Genomic DNA, 17,178 nt, shown 5'->3' on the forward strand with positions numbered 1-17,178 from the left:
CCTTGCAGGACCGAGAACAGAGGGACACCCTGCCTGGTCACATGGCCAGACTCGGTAGCCCAGGATGAGGCTCAGCCCCAGGCATCAGCCCTAACTGCTGGCGCAGTGGGACTACTGGTCTAGTCTGTCCCGACACCCCAGGCCACAGGCCCAGAGCCATGTAGGACCATGACAGGTTCCCCCTGCAGGGAACATCCACCCTCACCCAACACAGGCCACAGGCACCGTGTGAACAAGTGTCCCCATCAGCTGAGGAAGCAAGGAATCTCTGCATCTGCTTACACCCAGCATTTCTGCCTCTGCCCAAGGGAACTGGAACCTGCAGTTCCCAAATATCACTGACCCTCAAGGATCTGCCACAAATGCCCCGGACATGACTGTGCACCACACTCTGTGAAGCAGAGCACCCAGGGACAGGCAGGGGAGGGGTCCAAGGACAGAACTCCCACAAGACAGGGTCACTGACTGAGAGGAGCCACAGGGACAGCAGGGGTCTCCAGCAGCCTGCAGAGGAGACCTGGAAGTGCCTGGCACCCCTGAGTGCTGGGCCAGGGAGCAAGTAGGACAGTCCATGGAGAGAGGGCAGAGAACATTTAAGCACCTTCTAACTCGAGGTGTCTGAAATGACCTCTGTTAAAGTAAATTAAAATGATGGGCAGGCTGGAAGCCCCATTTATGAACTGAATCTAAAATGTCCCTGAAGGCCAAGTGACGGGCCTTCAGGAAGTGACTGGATCACGAGGGCTGTAACTGCATCAGCAGCTTAATCTACTGATGGATTAATCATTGGGTGGCATTGCTGGGAGGCGAAGGAAACAGGAAGTGGGGCCTGGTGGGAGGGACTGGATCACAGCACGGGGTCTTGGGCACTTGATCTGGCCCCCAGCCCCAGGACCCTGGCCCCCAGCCCTGCTTCCTAGCTTCAGTGAACTGAGTACCTTTGCTCCTCCTGGCCCTGAGCAGGTGAAGCCAAAGGTGCGGACATCTCCCAAGTGACCTTAACCTCAGCTGATTTGCAAACACAGGGCAACCTTAATGTGAGCTGTTTCTTGGCAAATGCAAGAAAACGAGAAAGTTTAACCAATGGAAGCAGCCAGTAAACTTACAGATATATACGGAGGGAACAATCAATCGGGCAACCATCACCAGACCATTTTTTTGCTACAAGTGTATCCATGAACATTAAACCTCTTTTGATTTAGTGTTTCCCCTTCATGAATTGCATCTGACACAAACTCTTTATAAATTCTACTGTGCCTCAGTTTACTTTTCTACACCTCAGGGACTTGTCCAACATGAGGCTAGAAATACCGTCCAGTCAACAGTCAAGTGCACTCTAGAAATGGATCGTTTCCGAGTGGTGACCAGGGAGTAAGGACAATGACCATGGATCTGCAGGGCCCCAGTGAATGGCCAGCCTCTGTCCGAACCCCCAGACTCAGGTCCACCTGATCCAGAGGGGCTGACACTGACCCCATACACTGGCAATCAAGGAGTTGATTTTCCTGGATGTCACCACAGTGGGAAGGCAGTCGTGTGGGGAAGGGTCAGAGGGTGGCAGGACGTCCAATGGCATGGTTTCCTAGATCCCTGAACATCATTACGGTGACCCTGAAATCTCCACGATGACAATGAACACAAGATAGCTCTGCACAAGGGCCAGGGATTTAGCTCAGTGGTTTCACCGCCTGCCTTGCAAGCGCAAGGGCCCGAGTTCAATCCCTGGTACCAAAAAAAAGATAGCTCTGCACAACAATGTCACTGTAGCCCTGAATGCCTCCATGCAATCTCGAAAATTTCCAGGTGACCCTGAGCAATGACTTCACTGTGACCTGAACCTTTCCCTGCAACCCTGAACACCTCACTGTGACCTGAACATCTAATTGTGAGCTTGATCCCTGAACGTGACCTGAACACCTTCATGTGACTCAACACCGGCCATTTCTCTTCTGATACTTTTTCCTGAGCTGCCATCTTGGATAGCTTTTGGACCCAGCTTTTCCACGAACACGCCAGCCAGGCCGTTAGGATGTACTAAGTGCCTTGTGTCACTGTGCTAACGACCTCGACACACTGCTTGGAGGACTGTACTGTCTTTTGCAGAACCATGCTCTTGAGCTGGGATTCCTGGTGACTTCTCAAGCTTTGTCCATCTCATGACGAGAAGTCATGGATCCAAGGACAGAGGTGATGTCCTGATTGGTTTTACACCCTTAGCGCTCCCACAGCTTGCTCCAGGGCAGAAAATGCACCTTGCTAAGTCCTTCCAAATGGGCCAGCCCCGAGTGCTGCCCCATAGCTCTGGAGATGTAATCGCTCTTCAGCCTTCTGCTAATTTCAATGCAGTGCAGGAGCTCTTGTTGAATGAGCACACAGATCACAGCGCTATGGTAAACACCGGCCTTTCCCACCCCTCCCTGGCTGGCACATCACACTCCTGCGAGCTCATCCACACCACCTGCCTGGCTCACCCGGAAGGGTCCCCAAGGCCTCCCAGATGCAACGTACAAAATCAGAGAGGGCCAGGCTACCCAGTCTCCTGGAGCTCACCGAGGCAGGGACGAGTGTGTCGCTCTGCACACGCCCAGCACAGCACCCACACTGCTTGAACAAGCGCTGTGCACCTCGTCCTCTCTGCACATACGTGTCCTTAGAAACATCCAGGATGAACACATGAGCCTTTGGGCCATGCCCATGGCCTTAGACCTAGGAGTGTTTGGGTAAGGAACTCAGCCAGAGGAAACCCAGCTAAGTAGCCGGTCATGTGTCGGGCTCAGGGCTCTGGGGCCGTTAAGAGCAGTGGGTCACAGCTGAGGAGAGAACATATACCAAGCTTGGGAGACCATGCGGCCCCGACAGACAGCACTGAGGCGTGAGAGCCAGGCGGGGCCCTGGGGAAGAACGCAGTGCGGGCAGGACACAGGCTGTGTGTCTGGATCCACGTGCTGAGTGGGCCGGACTTCGGGGATCCCACAGCCCCCTGCACAAGCTGGGAGATGTCAGGGCCACCAGCCAGGGGACTAGAAGGATGTCCACACCCTTGCCCCAGCACAGGACAAGAGCAGGGGCTGAGGGTGGGGGACGGAGGCAGCGGCCTCTCAAGGACAGGGCGCACCGACGAGCTAGACAGGAAGACGAGTGCCAGTGCAGATCCGGCCAATCATCAGGCACCGTGGGGCCCGGAAGGGGCCACTGGCCGACCAGACAAGGCCGCCAGAAAGGCCTGCACAGGAAGTCACCAGCCCCTTCCCAAAGGACATGAAAGCCCTCAAAATATAACTATAATTAAGAACAACACAATCTCCCTTTTGAGATTCGTCCACATCTCCACTTTCTTTCTCTTCTGGCTTCCTCCCAGAACACAATGGACTCAGATTGCAGAGTAAGAAAGGGAGTCAGAGGGGGACAGCTGGTGCCTCTGCTCGTCAGGATGGCTGACCAGTCCTCAAGGCCCTCTCTTCCTCCCGGTGCGCATCCACGGCCGAAGCCCCAGGGGTCTCGGGACCTGGAGCAGAGCCGGCCTGGTTCCCCCCTACTTGGCCAACTGGAGCAGTGGGTCCAGTTCTGGCCCATCTGGAAGTGGTCTACACCCCACCAGCGTTCCCACCGGCCCCAGGGCAGCCCTGGACACCCTCGCTGGCCTCAGCCATGTTCCCCTCTTTCTGAAGCCGCATCTCCCCCTTCTGCTGCTGTCACGTCTTCCTGATCGCGCCTGTTTCCAGGTCTTTCCCTTGGGCTCCCACCCACCTGTCTCATGAATGGATGTATCAGAGGTGGGGGGCGCAGCTGAGGCCTCTTAGCTACTCCAGATAGAGAGGGGAGCCCCGACTCACCACTCCACAGTGCTCCATGCCACGGTACCCCCTCTACCCATGTGCACCCCAGGGTCGTGTGATATCACAACACTCAGGCAACACCCACGGCGGGGGGGGGGGGCCTGCAGCACTGACAGCCCTGGAAACAGCCCCTCCTCCCCGCCCCCTTGCTTTCCTGGCAGCACTGGCCCCATCATGCAGACACCCTGGGCGCAGCAGAGAGGACAGGGTCCCCAGGAACCAGGACACCCTTGACCCCTCCTGAACAAAGCCCCAGTGAGGGCAGAGCCCCCACCTCACAGAGGTCAGAGCAGCAGACGGACAAGGAGGGCTTAAGAACATACGTTCAAGCTGGTCGTGGTGGTGCACACCTGTGATCCCAGCACTTGGGAGGCTGAGGCAGGAGGATCGCTGCAAGTTTGAGGCCAGCCTGAGCTACATGGTGAGTTCAAGGCCAGCCTGGACTACATAGAAGACCCTGTCTAGAGAGAGAGAGAGAGAGAGGGAGGGAGGGAGGAAGGAAGGAAGGAAGGAAGGAAGGAAGGAAAGAAGGGAGGGAGGGAGGGAGGGAGGGAGAATGCTACTATTCAGTCACCTTTCCACCAAAACACAGGGCCACTAGCATCAGATGCTTCAGACCAGCCCCTTGGTGGGACCTGCCTGACAGGGCAGAACCAAGAAGGGCAGCAGGCCCAGGCACATTCACAAGAGGGGCTCGTGGGCACCCGGAAGCTTCTGAGCACGTGCAAACCTGGGACCTGCGGGGTCACCCCCAGGGCCAGCCCCAGCTGCAGCAGGGGATGCTGGGCTGTAACCAGCTAGGGTGTGAGACATCCGGGTGAGCTCACAGTCAGCTTAACCCTAACAGACATGCGAGTGCAACGATATCTGCAGGGGTGCACATGTTCCAGCAGTTCCAGCTCTGTCTGCGGGCAGATAAAAGGTGCTGTCTCGCCAAGGATATCCAGGGCCACGCTGCAGTCCCTGCTAGGAGATCCCAGCAAAGGGACAGGGATCCGGGAGCATCCTGCAGTGCCATGGAGCAAAGACAGGGCTTTACGTCACACACACAATGACAGGTGTGCCCAGGACACAGAAGCCAGATGGAGGAGCCCCGAGTGGCCAGAGCTGGAACAATCTGAGAACAAATAAGGTGGTGTTGAATTATTACCCAGGTGTGAAGTAAACACCCTGGAATCCATACCGGGAGAAACCCATGGCAGAGTTAAACAGGACAGACAGCCAGGCAGGCAGACAGCTGCTGCCCAGTCATCTGCTCTCTGCCCCTCGGTGTGGGGGTGTGGACGGGGTGCAGCACCTCGCCGGGAAAAGAAGACCCGGTGGGGAGGCCAGCAGCACCCCTCAGCCAGGCTACCTCAGGGGCTGCAGAGACACTCAGGCTGACAGATGTGGGCAAGGCGTGAGAGCTGCCAGCCGAAAACCCAGCACCCACAGTACACAGGGGAAAATCCTCAGCCGGGCGTGGTGGTGCACATCTGTATTCCCAGCAGTCTGGAAGGGGAGGCAGGAGGATCGCAAACTGCAGCCCAGCCTGGGCAATTTACTGACTTAACGAGATCTTGTCTCAAAATAAAACATTAAAAAAAGGGCGGGGGATGCAGCTCAGTGTAAAAGCCCTGGGTTCGATCCTCAGGACCACAAAAATAAAAAAGGAAAAGTGACAAAAGGAGGGAGGGAAGGAAGGAAGAGGGAAGGAGAGGAGAGAAGCGGAGAGGAGAGGAAGGGAGGGAGGGGAGCATCGGCAGACCCTGGTGGCACCGATGGACGCCCCTCCAGGTCGCTAGGCAGGTAGGTCCCCCACACTCCCAGACCCCTGCCCCTCCTCCCCGGGCCACCTCCCAGGCCAGAACCGGAGTCCCTCGAGCTGTCTATGTGCCCTTCACTCGGCCCTGAGCACCCCGGGGCCCACTCCGCTCCACCGCCACTGCCCAGCACAAGCACGCCAGCCGCAGCCGCAGCCCCTGCAGTCACCAGCTCCAGGCAGTGCCACTTCCCTGGCATGCTGGACATGGCCACGCCGGACTTGCCTCTCCCCTGCCCCGATGCAGAGCACGCTGCACACATGCGTCCACAAGTCCGTGCCCCACCACGCAGCGGGACACGGCACTCTCAGGACCCACTCTCAGGACCACTCCCCCACTGCAGCCTTGGCCCGGGGTGTCCCCTGCTGACCCGTACACCAGGCTGGGTGGCCCACTCTCATCCTGGGGACCCCACCTAACACCATCCCAGGGACAGCCCAGCACAGTCCCCGGATGTCTGGGGGCAGCTCCCAGACACTCATCCACCCGCCTCAGGCCTGCCCGTTGCTATCCACCGAGGCTGGGTGGCACCTGCCATGTCATTCTCTCCAGACCGCGGCTGCCTGTGCAACACCGCGCAAAGTGCAGTTTTAAATGAATGTAATCACTCACTCCACTTCTGGATTCCTAAGTGTCTTGGAATTTGCATCACTTGACAGAGGCTCAGCAGGATGTTGGTCATGGGTGGAGCTACTGACGGGGACTCAAAGAATGACTGTGCCGGTCTCTGACCTGGGAATGTTTGAGTTTTCCATAATAAACCATTTTTTAAATAAAATAAAAGCAAGATTTTTTTAAAGGAACCTGGTGGCTCTCCCTGAGCACCTACCCTTGAGTTTCTAACTCATGACACCGAGATCACAGGACCTAGAAAGGAACCCGCATGGGGACAGACGAGGGAAAGCGTGGCCTCTGGTGTCTCCCGTGTGACCCCCGCACCCCAATGCCAAGGGGGTCTCCAGCTGGCAGGGTCCCACCTGCTCCCCCACAGTGCCCCTCTCCACGCTGGCTCAGGCCTGTCCACCCAGGTCACCCACTGCTGCATCTTCAGGAACAAGGGAGAGAGGCAGAGGTGGCCATGGCTGGTGATGACACAGACACCAGCAGGAGAGCAGGGAGCAAAGGGCGGAAGTTGGGAGTCAGGTGCGAGGCCAGGGTGCTGAGCGCGCTGGGGACAGTCAGCTCCCACACAACTTGACACACCCGCCCAGGGCACCAGTACACAACACAGGGTCCCCCAGAGAAGTCTCTGCCCCCCAAACCCTCCACCCCCACCCACACACCAGCGGCCAAGTCACCGTACATCTCTGACTTTGGAACAAATGGTAGCTGACATGCCTGGCATTAAAGATGTGTCTATCTCGCAGGGTCCCACAGGGGACACGGCCCTGCCCACCACCAGCTCTTGGGAAGTATCTGTGATATCTGCGAGCACTGATGGTTTTTAAATTAAACCTCAGAGCTATTTCAAAATCTTTAGGCTCCGCCAGTGATTCCTAAAACCTGCCACTGGGTTAATCATTCACACAGTGGGAGAGGTGGCCCTGGAGCAAAAGCAAGCATCATGGCAAACAAGCAGCAGAAGCGTTTGTCAGGCCCCTCGTTGGGGCCATCATGGTTCGGAAGGCAAGGTGTCTCCCCGCAGGAGGACTTCTCTCTCAGAAGTACGCACCGAGCACCTCTGAGGATGGTACCAGCAGGTGTGGCTCCCAGCACAGGTCCCAGGCAGGTGGGCAGGGTCTCCCCGCAGGACCAGGTGCCCTGGAGCAGCCTCCCCATCCCTGCACACACCCATCAGGCCCGGTGTCTCCTGCACGCCCACCGCCCACCCAGCAGCTGGCTCAAGGGCATACCTGTGCCTGTGCGGCTTCCGAGGGTGGGATACGGTGCCATGGAGCAGCCCTCCGGGAGCATGGGCAGTGGATGGTGAGCATCTCACTCTGATGCTTCTCATGGAGGACTGGGTGCCGAGCACAGGCCAAGAGCTCCAACCCCATTCTCCACTGTGGAGTGGGTTGGGGGCGCCCTCCAAAGATCACAGATTGCACGGGCTGGGAGCCAGCACAGGGTCTGCTGCCTGCAATAGGTACTTGAAGGGTCATGAGCAGTCAAGAGGTGAAGCAGGCCACCAGGACTAGCGCTAGGCCACGCTGAGGCCCACGGTGAGGGCTGGACCGTAGGAAGTGACAGGGGTCCCTGCCCAGGCATGGCCCTGCCATCCTGCTTGCCCAAGCTGCACACCCCACACCCCCACACATGGGTACGGACGGGATTCATCAGGCCCCCACAGGCCATGTGTGATCAAAAATGCCACAGCTCTAGACGGACCAGAGCTTGCAGGAAGCCAGGGACAGAGCAGTAGGCATGCGCCACAGGTGACCTGTGACGTGACAGCCAACAGATGAACCAGGCTGTGGAGAAAAGGAGCCCAGCGTCCAGGCTCAACCCCGGGCTCCAGGGTGCTCGGCCACACCAAGCCTGAGCTTGGCCTCCTCAATCCACAGTCCAGACCCCCATGTCACCCAAGGTCATGGAGCAGGTATGGGAGGAGGGCCACAGCCGGGCCTCTGCCAGGGACGAGCCCTCCCCAGGGCTGCAGTTCCCACACAGAGGAGGACACGGTGCTGACCAGTAAAGGTGTCATGGGTGAGTGGGCACAGGGGTGTGCATGCGTGTCAATGAGTGTATCTGTGCACCTGTGTGTTCCCTTGAGTGCTTATGTGTACACATGGCTAAGTGGGTGTATGTGCAAGTCTCTGTGTGTGAGTGTGTATGTATGAGTGTGAGAATGTCTATAGGCATGTTGGTGGGTATGTACTGAGTTATGAAGGTGTGAGCATTGTTGTATTTGTGAGCATGTGCACATGTGTGTGCACGTATGTAGTATGAGAATAACTGTGACAGTGTGTGGGAGGAGCGTCTTGTGGGTGTGTGGCTGCCTGAGTTTATGGCAACCCCGCGCGTTTGTGTACATGAGCGTGAACACAGGAGGGGTGGCCATGACTAGAGTCCTGAGATGCACACAGGTTAGGCCTCCGCCTCACTGCCCTCAGCCTTGAGTGGAGAGCAGCTCAGCTCCTGCCACAGCTGGTGAACAGCCGGGGCCTGCCCTGCATCCTGGCTCTCCTCCGCCATGGGATCTAGGCAGGCACCTCACTCCCAGGGCTCAGCAGCCCACCAGCTACAAACAGCCGACTGTAAGAGCGAGGCCCCAGCACTGAGGCCACAGTGCGGGCTGGTCGGGGAGCCCTGCCAGACAGAATCCACACACGGAGCCTGGAGAACACACCTGTCCTCGGAAACCACAGACTGAACGGCCGATCATCCCACTGACCAGAAGCCGGGAGGCCCACCCACTTGCAAGCCCCCAGCTCCCACCTGAGCTCGCATCTCGACCACTTCCTCCACAGCAGCAGGAACCTGTTCTCCCCAGGAGTCCAGCCCTGACCTGCAGACCTCAGAGGGGAGGCAGGAAAGGGACAGCCCAACACCCGGAACAACAGAAAGATCCCGGTGACAGCTCTGGCGGCAGACACCTGTGATCACAGAGATGTCTGTGATCTGCCTGGGGTTAAGAACAGAAACTGAAACACATTTCTTTCACATGCAGAAGCAATGGAATGAAGCACACATAGTGGAGGAGACGATGGACCTCAGTTACTGCCAAAATTTAAAAAATAATAGCAGCCCAGAGCATGTCAGCAGCATAGGCCTCCTTGGAGGCACCACGCATCCCTACAGCAAGCGGATCCCCAAGGGCCAGCCCAGACCTGAGGCATCTCCTCTTCTCCCCTCCTCCCCACTCCACCCTGAATGCCCCATAGCACCCAACATGCTGCTTCCAGCCCACCCACGCTCTGTGGCCACCCTGGCCACCCCAGCTGTCCCCTAATGAGCAGACCACAGCCACACCCGAGCAGGAGTGGCTCGGCAGCACTGTAGAAAAGTGTTGCTTTACTTTGTTCGGGTCCAAGAGTAGCGGGGAAGCAGGGGACTGGGAGAGGGAAGGAACCCTGTGAGCCGGATGCTGAGCACACCATTTACAGGCAGTTCCTGAGTGCTGGCCATGGGGTGGCACCAGGCCACATGCCCCAGAGACCCCTGATGTGGACAGAGGGCACCAGACCCAAGCACCCGCTCGGGGGAAGAGTGAGCGCCGGCTACCGACGCCAACTGTGTGTGCAGCTGACCTGGGTACTACAGAAGAGGTACGAGGTGCCCCCAAAGCACAGGGCTGTGCCCCCTGAGCCTCATGTGCCACACGCAGAACAGGAGAGCTGCAGGGACCCTGGGCACCTCCTCATAGATGGTCAGTGGCCCCGAAAACAGATATGCACCCCAGCACAGAGCAGACTTGAACCCAGGCCCCAGCCCAAAGTTTGGGCTCTCCGCAGACCTGCTCAGGGGCAAGTTCACCTGACTCTGCAGCAGAGGGCCCGGTGTTTTCTTGGGGCTCCGCACCAGGAGGGCCCCACGGGGGCAGAGACCCTGAAGAAATGTCCGGCTCTGTCCCCCTGCAGGTAGCCCTGTCCCTTTGGGGCATCCCCCCCACCCGACGCGTGCACGGCTACTGCCTGCCTAGAATTCAGTACTGGGGAGGCAGCAAGAGTCAGCAGGTGCTAAGCCCCAGAGGTGACGGGTGTGATGGACAGGAGGTGGCGGTAAGGCAAGAGGAGCAGCGGGGACGCCAACGCTGCCTGCTGCGTATGCCGCCTTCCTCCCCCTCCCCCGGAGCTCCTTAAGGATAGGTTCCCAGCACCTGGAATTGTGCAGCTGGAAGACAGGACCCCAGGGCAGCATCCAGCCCCGCCCACCACTACAGGTCGCTCCACCTGGGATCTCATCTATTTGTCAATGTCACTAACACCCGCATCAACCTGAACTTGAACATTCTAAGGAGAACAGAAGGGTTCAGAAGTGACAAGATTTCCAGCAGGAAACTGCCACCTTCAGTACAGCCCTGTGGGGTGCGCTTATCTTTTCATACAGGTGGGGAGACTGAGGCTCGTGAGGGAAGGGTTTGCATCGCCCAGGGAGCTAAGGGCAGGGAAACTCAGACAGCTGTCCCTAGGCAGCCTAGTCTCTGGGCTGGGCTTCCTTCTCCCTTGAGTAACAGGAGCTTTTCTTACTCGGGGTGGGGGGACCTTGGCAGATTCCTGATTTTTTAATCTTTCTCTACTAAGAATGCCTCAGAGCTGTATAGGAAAATTCTTTAAAAAGAAGACAATAATCCAGGCTTGGATGGCCCTGCAGACTCCCTGGTGTGCACAGGGACTGTAGGGCCCAGATCCCTGGCCTTCCTACGCCCGAGCTGCCCCGGCATCTGCCGATCTGGCCGCAGTGGGGAGTTCACCATGCCCACAAGGGTCTGGCTGCCAGCATGAGAGCCAAGCTAAAGGCAGGCAGATGGGGGCCGCGGAGGCTGGGAGTGCCCAGGAGGATGCTGGGCACGGCTGTGCTGCCCACAGGAAGTGCAGAGGGGCTGTGGAGAAGCCCGCCCCCGTGCCCCTCCTGGCTGGACTCCCCCTGGCCACTCTCTCTACCTCTTCTCCATCTCTGGCTCCCACCTGGGCTCCTCCTCCCTCTCCCCGAGCCTCCCAACCCATCGTTGCCAGCTCCGCTCCACGCCCTCTCCCCTTCCCCCCTCCGGCGCCCCACCTGCCCGAGGGTCTGAGCATGTGCCAGTCTCTCCGGCCCTGAAAAGCAAGCCCAGCACACACCTGACCCCTTACCAGGCTGCACACCCCCTGGCCCCTCTCACCAAGCATCAGGGGCTGAGGCCAAGCCCTGTCCCGCCCATCCCCGGGGAGCCGGGCTGTCTGGTGCCACCCCGCCCCTCCCCAGTTCCATCCCCAGTCCCGAGTCTCCGTCTGCCCAGCTTCCGCTCGGGCTGCTCCTCTCCCGGCCCCCCACAGCCACCCGCGTTCCCCAGATGAGGTCAACCCACGCTGGCTCACACCTCCTCCGGCTGGACTGCAGCCAGAGCCACGAACCAAACCTCCCTGGGGCTCCTGTGGGACGCGTGCCAGGAAAAGCTCCCCAAGGCCCCGGGGGCAGAGCCGCTGCCCACCTCCTATCCGGGGTGAAGGGTGGGCCTGGCAGGGGTCCAGCAGGAGCCACAGGAGGCAGAACCCCTGCGTCCTTGTCCTTGCCAGGACATCCCCGCCAAGCCGGGAGGACAGTGACAAAGTTCTGCGCTGCAGAGCGGGGGTCAGGGTGACCTCGGAGCAGGGGCGGTGGAGCCCGAGAGTGACCTTGGCAAACCCTGCTCCTTCGGGGTCAGAAGGGATTCCCCACGGAACAGACGGAGACTGGAGGGCCACAAAGTCCTCTCTCATCTCACATCCTCCCCACCGGGGCCCCGGGACAGCGCAGGGAGCCCCCAGGAGCAGGGGCTGCGCTCCCGACAGCCAAGACCCAGTAGCCAGAGCCTCCCGCCGCCGCCTCCGGTCCAGGGTCCCGCTGCGGGGCTGGGCTCTGGAGGGCGCGGTGGACCCGGGGCTGGGCCCGCTTGGCCGCTCCCGGCCACCTGACCTTGGGCCACTGTCCACGCGGCGTGCCCGCGGGCGCTTTGTAACTGGACTGTATGTCCATGCAAAGCCCGGGCAGAGAGTGTCCCCGCTGCTGAGTGACCTTGAACAACCCTCCCCCCCCCCCCGTCTGGGGCTCAGTTTCCCCACCCGCTCGGTGGGAGGGAGCGCACCCAACGCGGGGCCCTCCCTGTCCCACCTCGCGGCCCGTCTGGGACCCCACTCACCGTCCTCCAGAGACGCGGGCGCTTGGCGGGTACCAGCGTGGCCGTGACCAGCAGGTGCGAGGCGGCCACCACGACCCCGAAGCCGACGGCCAGCAGGCTGCGCACGGGCAGCAGGGCGTAGGACACGAAGGTGACCAGCAGCAGCTGCCAAACGCCCTGCTCCGCGGCCGCGGAGCCCTCGGCCGCCCCAGCCAGGCCCCGCGCGGGTCCGCCGAGCGCCAGCGGGCAGCAGAGCAGCGCGAAGGTGAGGCTGAGCAGCAGCGCCAGCCGGGCCACCTGCCGCAGGCGCGGCCCCCGCAGCGAGCGCACGTTGGTGACCGCGAGCAGCGCCAGGAAGAGCGCGCAGTGCACCGGGTGCGACCCTCGGGCCAGGCCGGGCGCGGGCCCCGGCGCCCCCAGCAGCTCGCCCAACGCCAGCGCGCCCGCCAGCGCGCTCAGCACAGCCAGCGCCTTCAGGGTGGCCGCCTGCTCCAGCCGCAGCGTGTAGCCGCGGAACAGCGCCTCCAGCTCGGGGCACGCGAACTCCTCGCCGCACGCCCGGAGCCCGCGCCGGCCGCCCGGCCCGGCCGCCCGCTCGGCACCCCCGGGCTCGCCGCCCCCTCCGCCGCGCGGCGCCCCCGACATCCCAGCGCCATGCAGCGGCCGCGGCCACGGGCGCGCCCCTCGCCGGCCCGGGGTGCCCGGGGTGCCCGGGGGCCGGGCGCGGGCGGGCGGCGAGGCGCCGGGGCGCGGGCGGGAGGAGCTGGGCGCCGCCGGCTGCCCAGCGCGCGCGCCCCGAGCGCGTCCCCTCCCGCCCCGCGCGCCTGCGCACTGCGCCCGCCCGCTCCCGGTCCGCGGTCCTCGGCGGCTACCGCGCCGAAGTCCGGGAAGGCCCGGCTTTGCGCCCCGGGTGTCCGCCCGCCTGCCGGAGGGGTCGCGTGACCTTGGCCGCCGCTGCTGGGCCGCCGAGCCTCGCGGTTCCTCCACCTGTGCGCAGCGGAACCCGCCCCCTTGAGCCCTTGGGGACTCAAACAATTCCTTGTGGCGGAAGGGAGGGTCCTGACAAACGGATCCCCCCTCTAAATAAAACCGGGCCACCTGAGAGGAGTTTGCGCTCGGCTGGGGACCCCGGGGCAGGAGGAGGCTTCCTCGGGGCTGTGGCCTGCCGCGTCCGGGTTGTGCCCTGGGGCGGTGGAAAAGACTGAAGTCCCCGGTGCAGAACTGAGCCCCGATGGGGCCGCTGTGTCCAGGGGAGACGGGACTGGGCTGCAGGGAACGCGGGGCTGGGCAGGAGTAGCGCCGAAGGCAGGAACGTTCAGTGAGGGCGACGGGACAGGTGTGGGATGCAGATGTCCTTTCACTGTGAGTTGTGGGGACCTGCTGCTGAGGTGGCCCCTGGGGTAAAGGCCTCTGTCCCAAAAGGGTTGAGGGAATCTGTCCCCTCTGGAGGGCCCAGAGCAGGGTAAGAACTGCAGAGAACCTTCACTCACTGCTGGGAGATCTGGAGACTGACCTAGGGGCCCCGCCCCGCAGGAGACCCTACTTCCAGAAACTGGGGCTTAATTGGTCCAGTACAGGCATTGGTCCATTCGAGGAGCCCCAAGGATTCCAGGGGCGCTAGAGCCACTGCCCAGGTGTTGACATGTGGGCTCAAAGATTCAAACTTGAGGTGTTTCCGTTTTCTCTAGAATTAAGGTGAACCACGCGAAGTCGCTATTTTTGTAAACCTCCAAAGTGGTCACCTACCACCTGCTTCCACCTGATGGCTGAGGAGGACCTGCCCATGTCGTTGCCTAAGGTGGGAACACATTCCCAGCCCACATGCCGGTGGCTCCTGCCCAGCTGGTCCTGCCTCTGGAAGGCCTTCCTGGCTGGACTTTCCATGGTCCCCATCCTTCCTTGATGGTTCAAGGGTCCACAAGACCTTTCTTTTCTAGCACCACGTATAACCTCTCTGGTTGAACAGTGTAGTGTGTTTATATCCCAGTGATTTTATAAAAGCAAAGCTGGTTAATACCCCCAATGATCAAACCCCCTGAAGAGGACAGACATGATAAAGTTATCTGGGGACAAAGCTCACAAATAAGCGTCACCCTCTGGCCCTTGTTTTGACCCTCAACTGCCCCCAGGCAAAAATGAAAGCTCTTTGGTAGGGCTGGCATCAGTGGCCCAAAGGAGAGCCGAGAGGACTTACACAGGGCAGTGGATGGAAACAGGGTGCTCGTGGGGGCCACAGCTTTGCTCATGCCGTCCCAGTCAAGTGTGCAGGCTGAATGCTACTGAGTGGTGTGTGGCCCTCGTTTGAATGAGGAAGCTGGCCCCGAGTCCCAGAGGGGACATGCAGAGTCCGGCGGGAGCCTGCGCTCCTCGTTCCCACCCTGTTGTTAAGCCCTGGGAGGGACAGAAGTCCATCATGTGACTGCAGATGTGGACTTGTGGGCCAATGTGTAACTCTGTCACTATTTGCCAGGTAGGAAGAGAATGAGCCGGGGACAAAGGGTCGTCATTTGCAGTGGGGGCCCCTCCACTAAGTCTGGTTTCCTCCTAGAAAGGGGAAATCTGGACACGGACCTCGAATCCAAGACCAGAAGGAGCCTGGGTGTGGGGCCTGGCTGGCCAATCTGGGAAGAGCCTCACAGATGGGTTAACACTGCCTGGCCGGACCACGTTGGCTAGTGTGGGGGTTCAGCCCCTCCCTGCCATCCTGGCACCCCTTTGCCTTCCATTTACTGCTACATGTAGATCAGCACCAGGCCCCCTGCAGGAGTTAAACAGATTCTGGCACTGTGCTCCTGGACTTCTAGCTCCCAGAACCGTGAGCATGAAAAGCCTCTTTCCTTTACAAACCACGCTCTCTCAGCTACTGCCTTACAGGCACAAAAAGCAGACTAAGAAAGTGCCTAAAATGTTGCCGCCCTCGCATTTTTCTCCCCTTCATAAAGGCAGCCTCCAAACCGGGGCTTCCTCTGGCCTGAGTGTATGTCCCAGCCCTTGGGGACAGTTCCCCATGTTCAAGTTGTTTGGAAAATGTGGGATTCGGGAACAGGTCCCTAATTCACTTGAGGACAGCAATCAGAAATCATCCCATGTATCTCTTTTGGGTTCCTCCTTCCAAAAAGTGACGTGAAACTCCAACTCATACTACCTTCATCCAGCACTACGGGAAGGCATTGGCTTGTGTGGCTGATGGTGGCTGGTGGGGTTCTCGTGGCCACTTGTGGCCTGGCCACGGCCACATGATCAGATGGGAGGTGCTGGTCATCTTCACTCACTCCTGGAACTGGCTGCAGCCCAGGCCACTGGAGGACAGGGAAGAGGCCCCGCCACTAAAGACAGGACCTACAGCTGCTCAGGTGACAAATGGACAGAAATCCAGGGACACGCAGCAGGCAGCAGCTGGGCTCACCGGTCATCGACTCCAAGCAGCACTGGTGATCCAGGAAGAAGACAGAGTGGAACGTGGTGGGCTAGGGTTCTGCGTGACCTGTGCGTGACGGAGCACCTACTCTGAGCACTAACCGTCCAATTGTAAGTCCCAGTTTGCAGGGAAACGTGGCCAGGCGGTCATCGGAGGTGTGGGTATTATCCTTGCCGCTTAAGATGGGGCCCACCCTCTGCAGACTCCGGGCAGCGGAGGAGAGGCGGGCACTAGCCCAGCATGACCAGAAGTGAGGCTGCTTCAAGAGAAGCCCCTTCAGGGGTGGGTGGGTGCGGCCTACACATCTGTGGTGGCCTCTCACTCCTGGTCCTCTCCCTCTGACCTACCTCCCCATCATTCCTGATCCCCCAGGACACCCCAGAGCAAAGCTTCACAGAAAACCTCTCTGGGGGCCTGGGGTTGGGGACAGCTCAGCACTGGCTGCTAGGAGAGGTTTTTTTCTTTTTTCGATACTGGGGATCAAACCCAGGACCTCCCTGAACCTCATCATCACCCTTTTTTATTTTTTGTTTGAGACAGGGTCTTGCTAAGTCCTTAAGTTGCCCAGGCTGGGCTGGAACTCAAGGTCCTACTGCCTCAACCTCCCAGAGCACTGAGGTTACAGGCAGGGAGAGATATTTTGACCTGATGGGGAAGATGTGGACATTGAAGGTATTCAAGATGCCACATCTCAAAGTGCTCCAAGCTGGTCTATTGATTAGTTCAAGCTGTGATCACTTGAGGACCTGTTACTTCAGAAAGGGCCATTTGGCCTGACTTGTCCTACATGCTGCAAACATAAAGGTTCTTTCGGGAGCAATGGCTCACATAGCAAGGCTCAAAAACAGCCTGGATCAGCAGAGACTAATTCGGAGGCTGTAATAACCCTTAATAAACCAAATCTGAAGTAGCCCTTCTCTCCACAAGCTTCTACAGCCGCCCTAGATCTCTTAGTATCAACCCCAGAGGTTCTTATCCAGCCTAGAGATCCTGCCATTCCTTCACACATTCGTCACTCTCTGGTGAGCCAGCTCTTGTGTTAAGGGGGTTCCTAGACCCAGAGCCCACATAAGGACAGGCAGGATGGCGGGGGTCTTTCTCCCTTGCAGTACCCAAAGATGTCATGTACCAGGGCTCCTTCGGTCCCAGGGTGAGACTTCCCTGCTAGACCTCAGCAAAAGCTTTAACCTCCTATCTGTCTGCACAGGGAGGCTGCAGTGTCTCTCTCAGATGGTGATACTCAGTCCAGCCCAGCTCCACACCCAGCTTGCCCGAAGAGGGCAGTCTTTCTGGATGACCCACAAGAGCCAAAGTGGCCACATTCTACTCCTGTCCTTTATGCCACTTCTTTGTATTGCACTCGGAATAAATTAGATTCACTGAGGT

At 59.5% G+C, this 17,178-nt stretch overlaps 1 protein-coding gene across 1 annotated transcript in view; it reads right to left on the bottom strand.

The window, feature by feature from the left end:
• Adcy1 (adenylate cyclase 1) overlaps positions 1–13,019 on the bottom strand; it is an 88,129-nt gene extending 75,110 nt beyond the window's left edge. The window contains exon 1 of the mRNA XM_013070432.3: positions 12,396–13,019. Coding sequence (XP_012925886.2) covers positions 12,396–13,019 — 624 coding nt within the window. The remainder of the gene's footprint in view (positions 1–12,395) is intronic.
• Positions 13,020–17,178: the final 4,159 nt, after the last annotated feature.

Source organism: Heterocephalus glaber, unplaced genomic scaffold (assembly GCF_053883595.1).
Source record: "Heterocephalus glaber isolate CG9 unplaced genomic scaffold, H.glaber_assembly_v1.0 deba00001610, whole genome shotgun sequence".
Taxonomy (NCBI): domain Eukaryota; kingdom Metazoa; phylum Chordata; class Mammalia; order Rodentia; family Bathyergidae; genus Heterocephalus; species Heterocephalus glaber.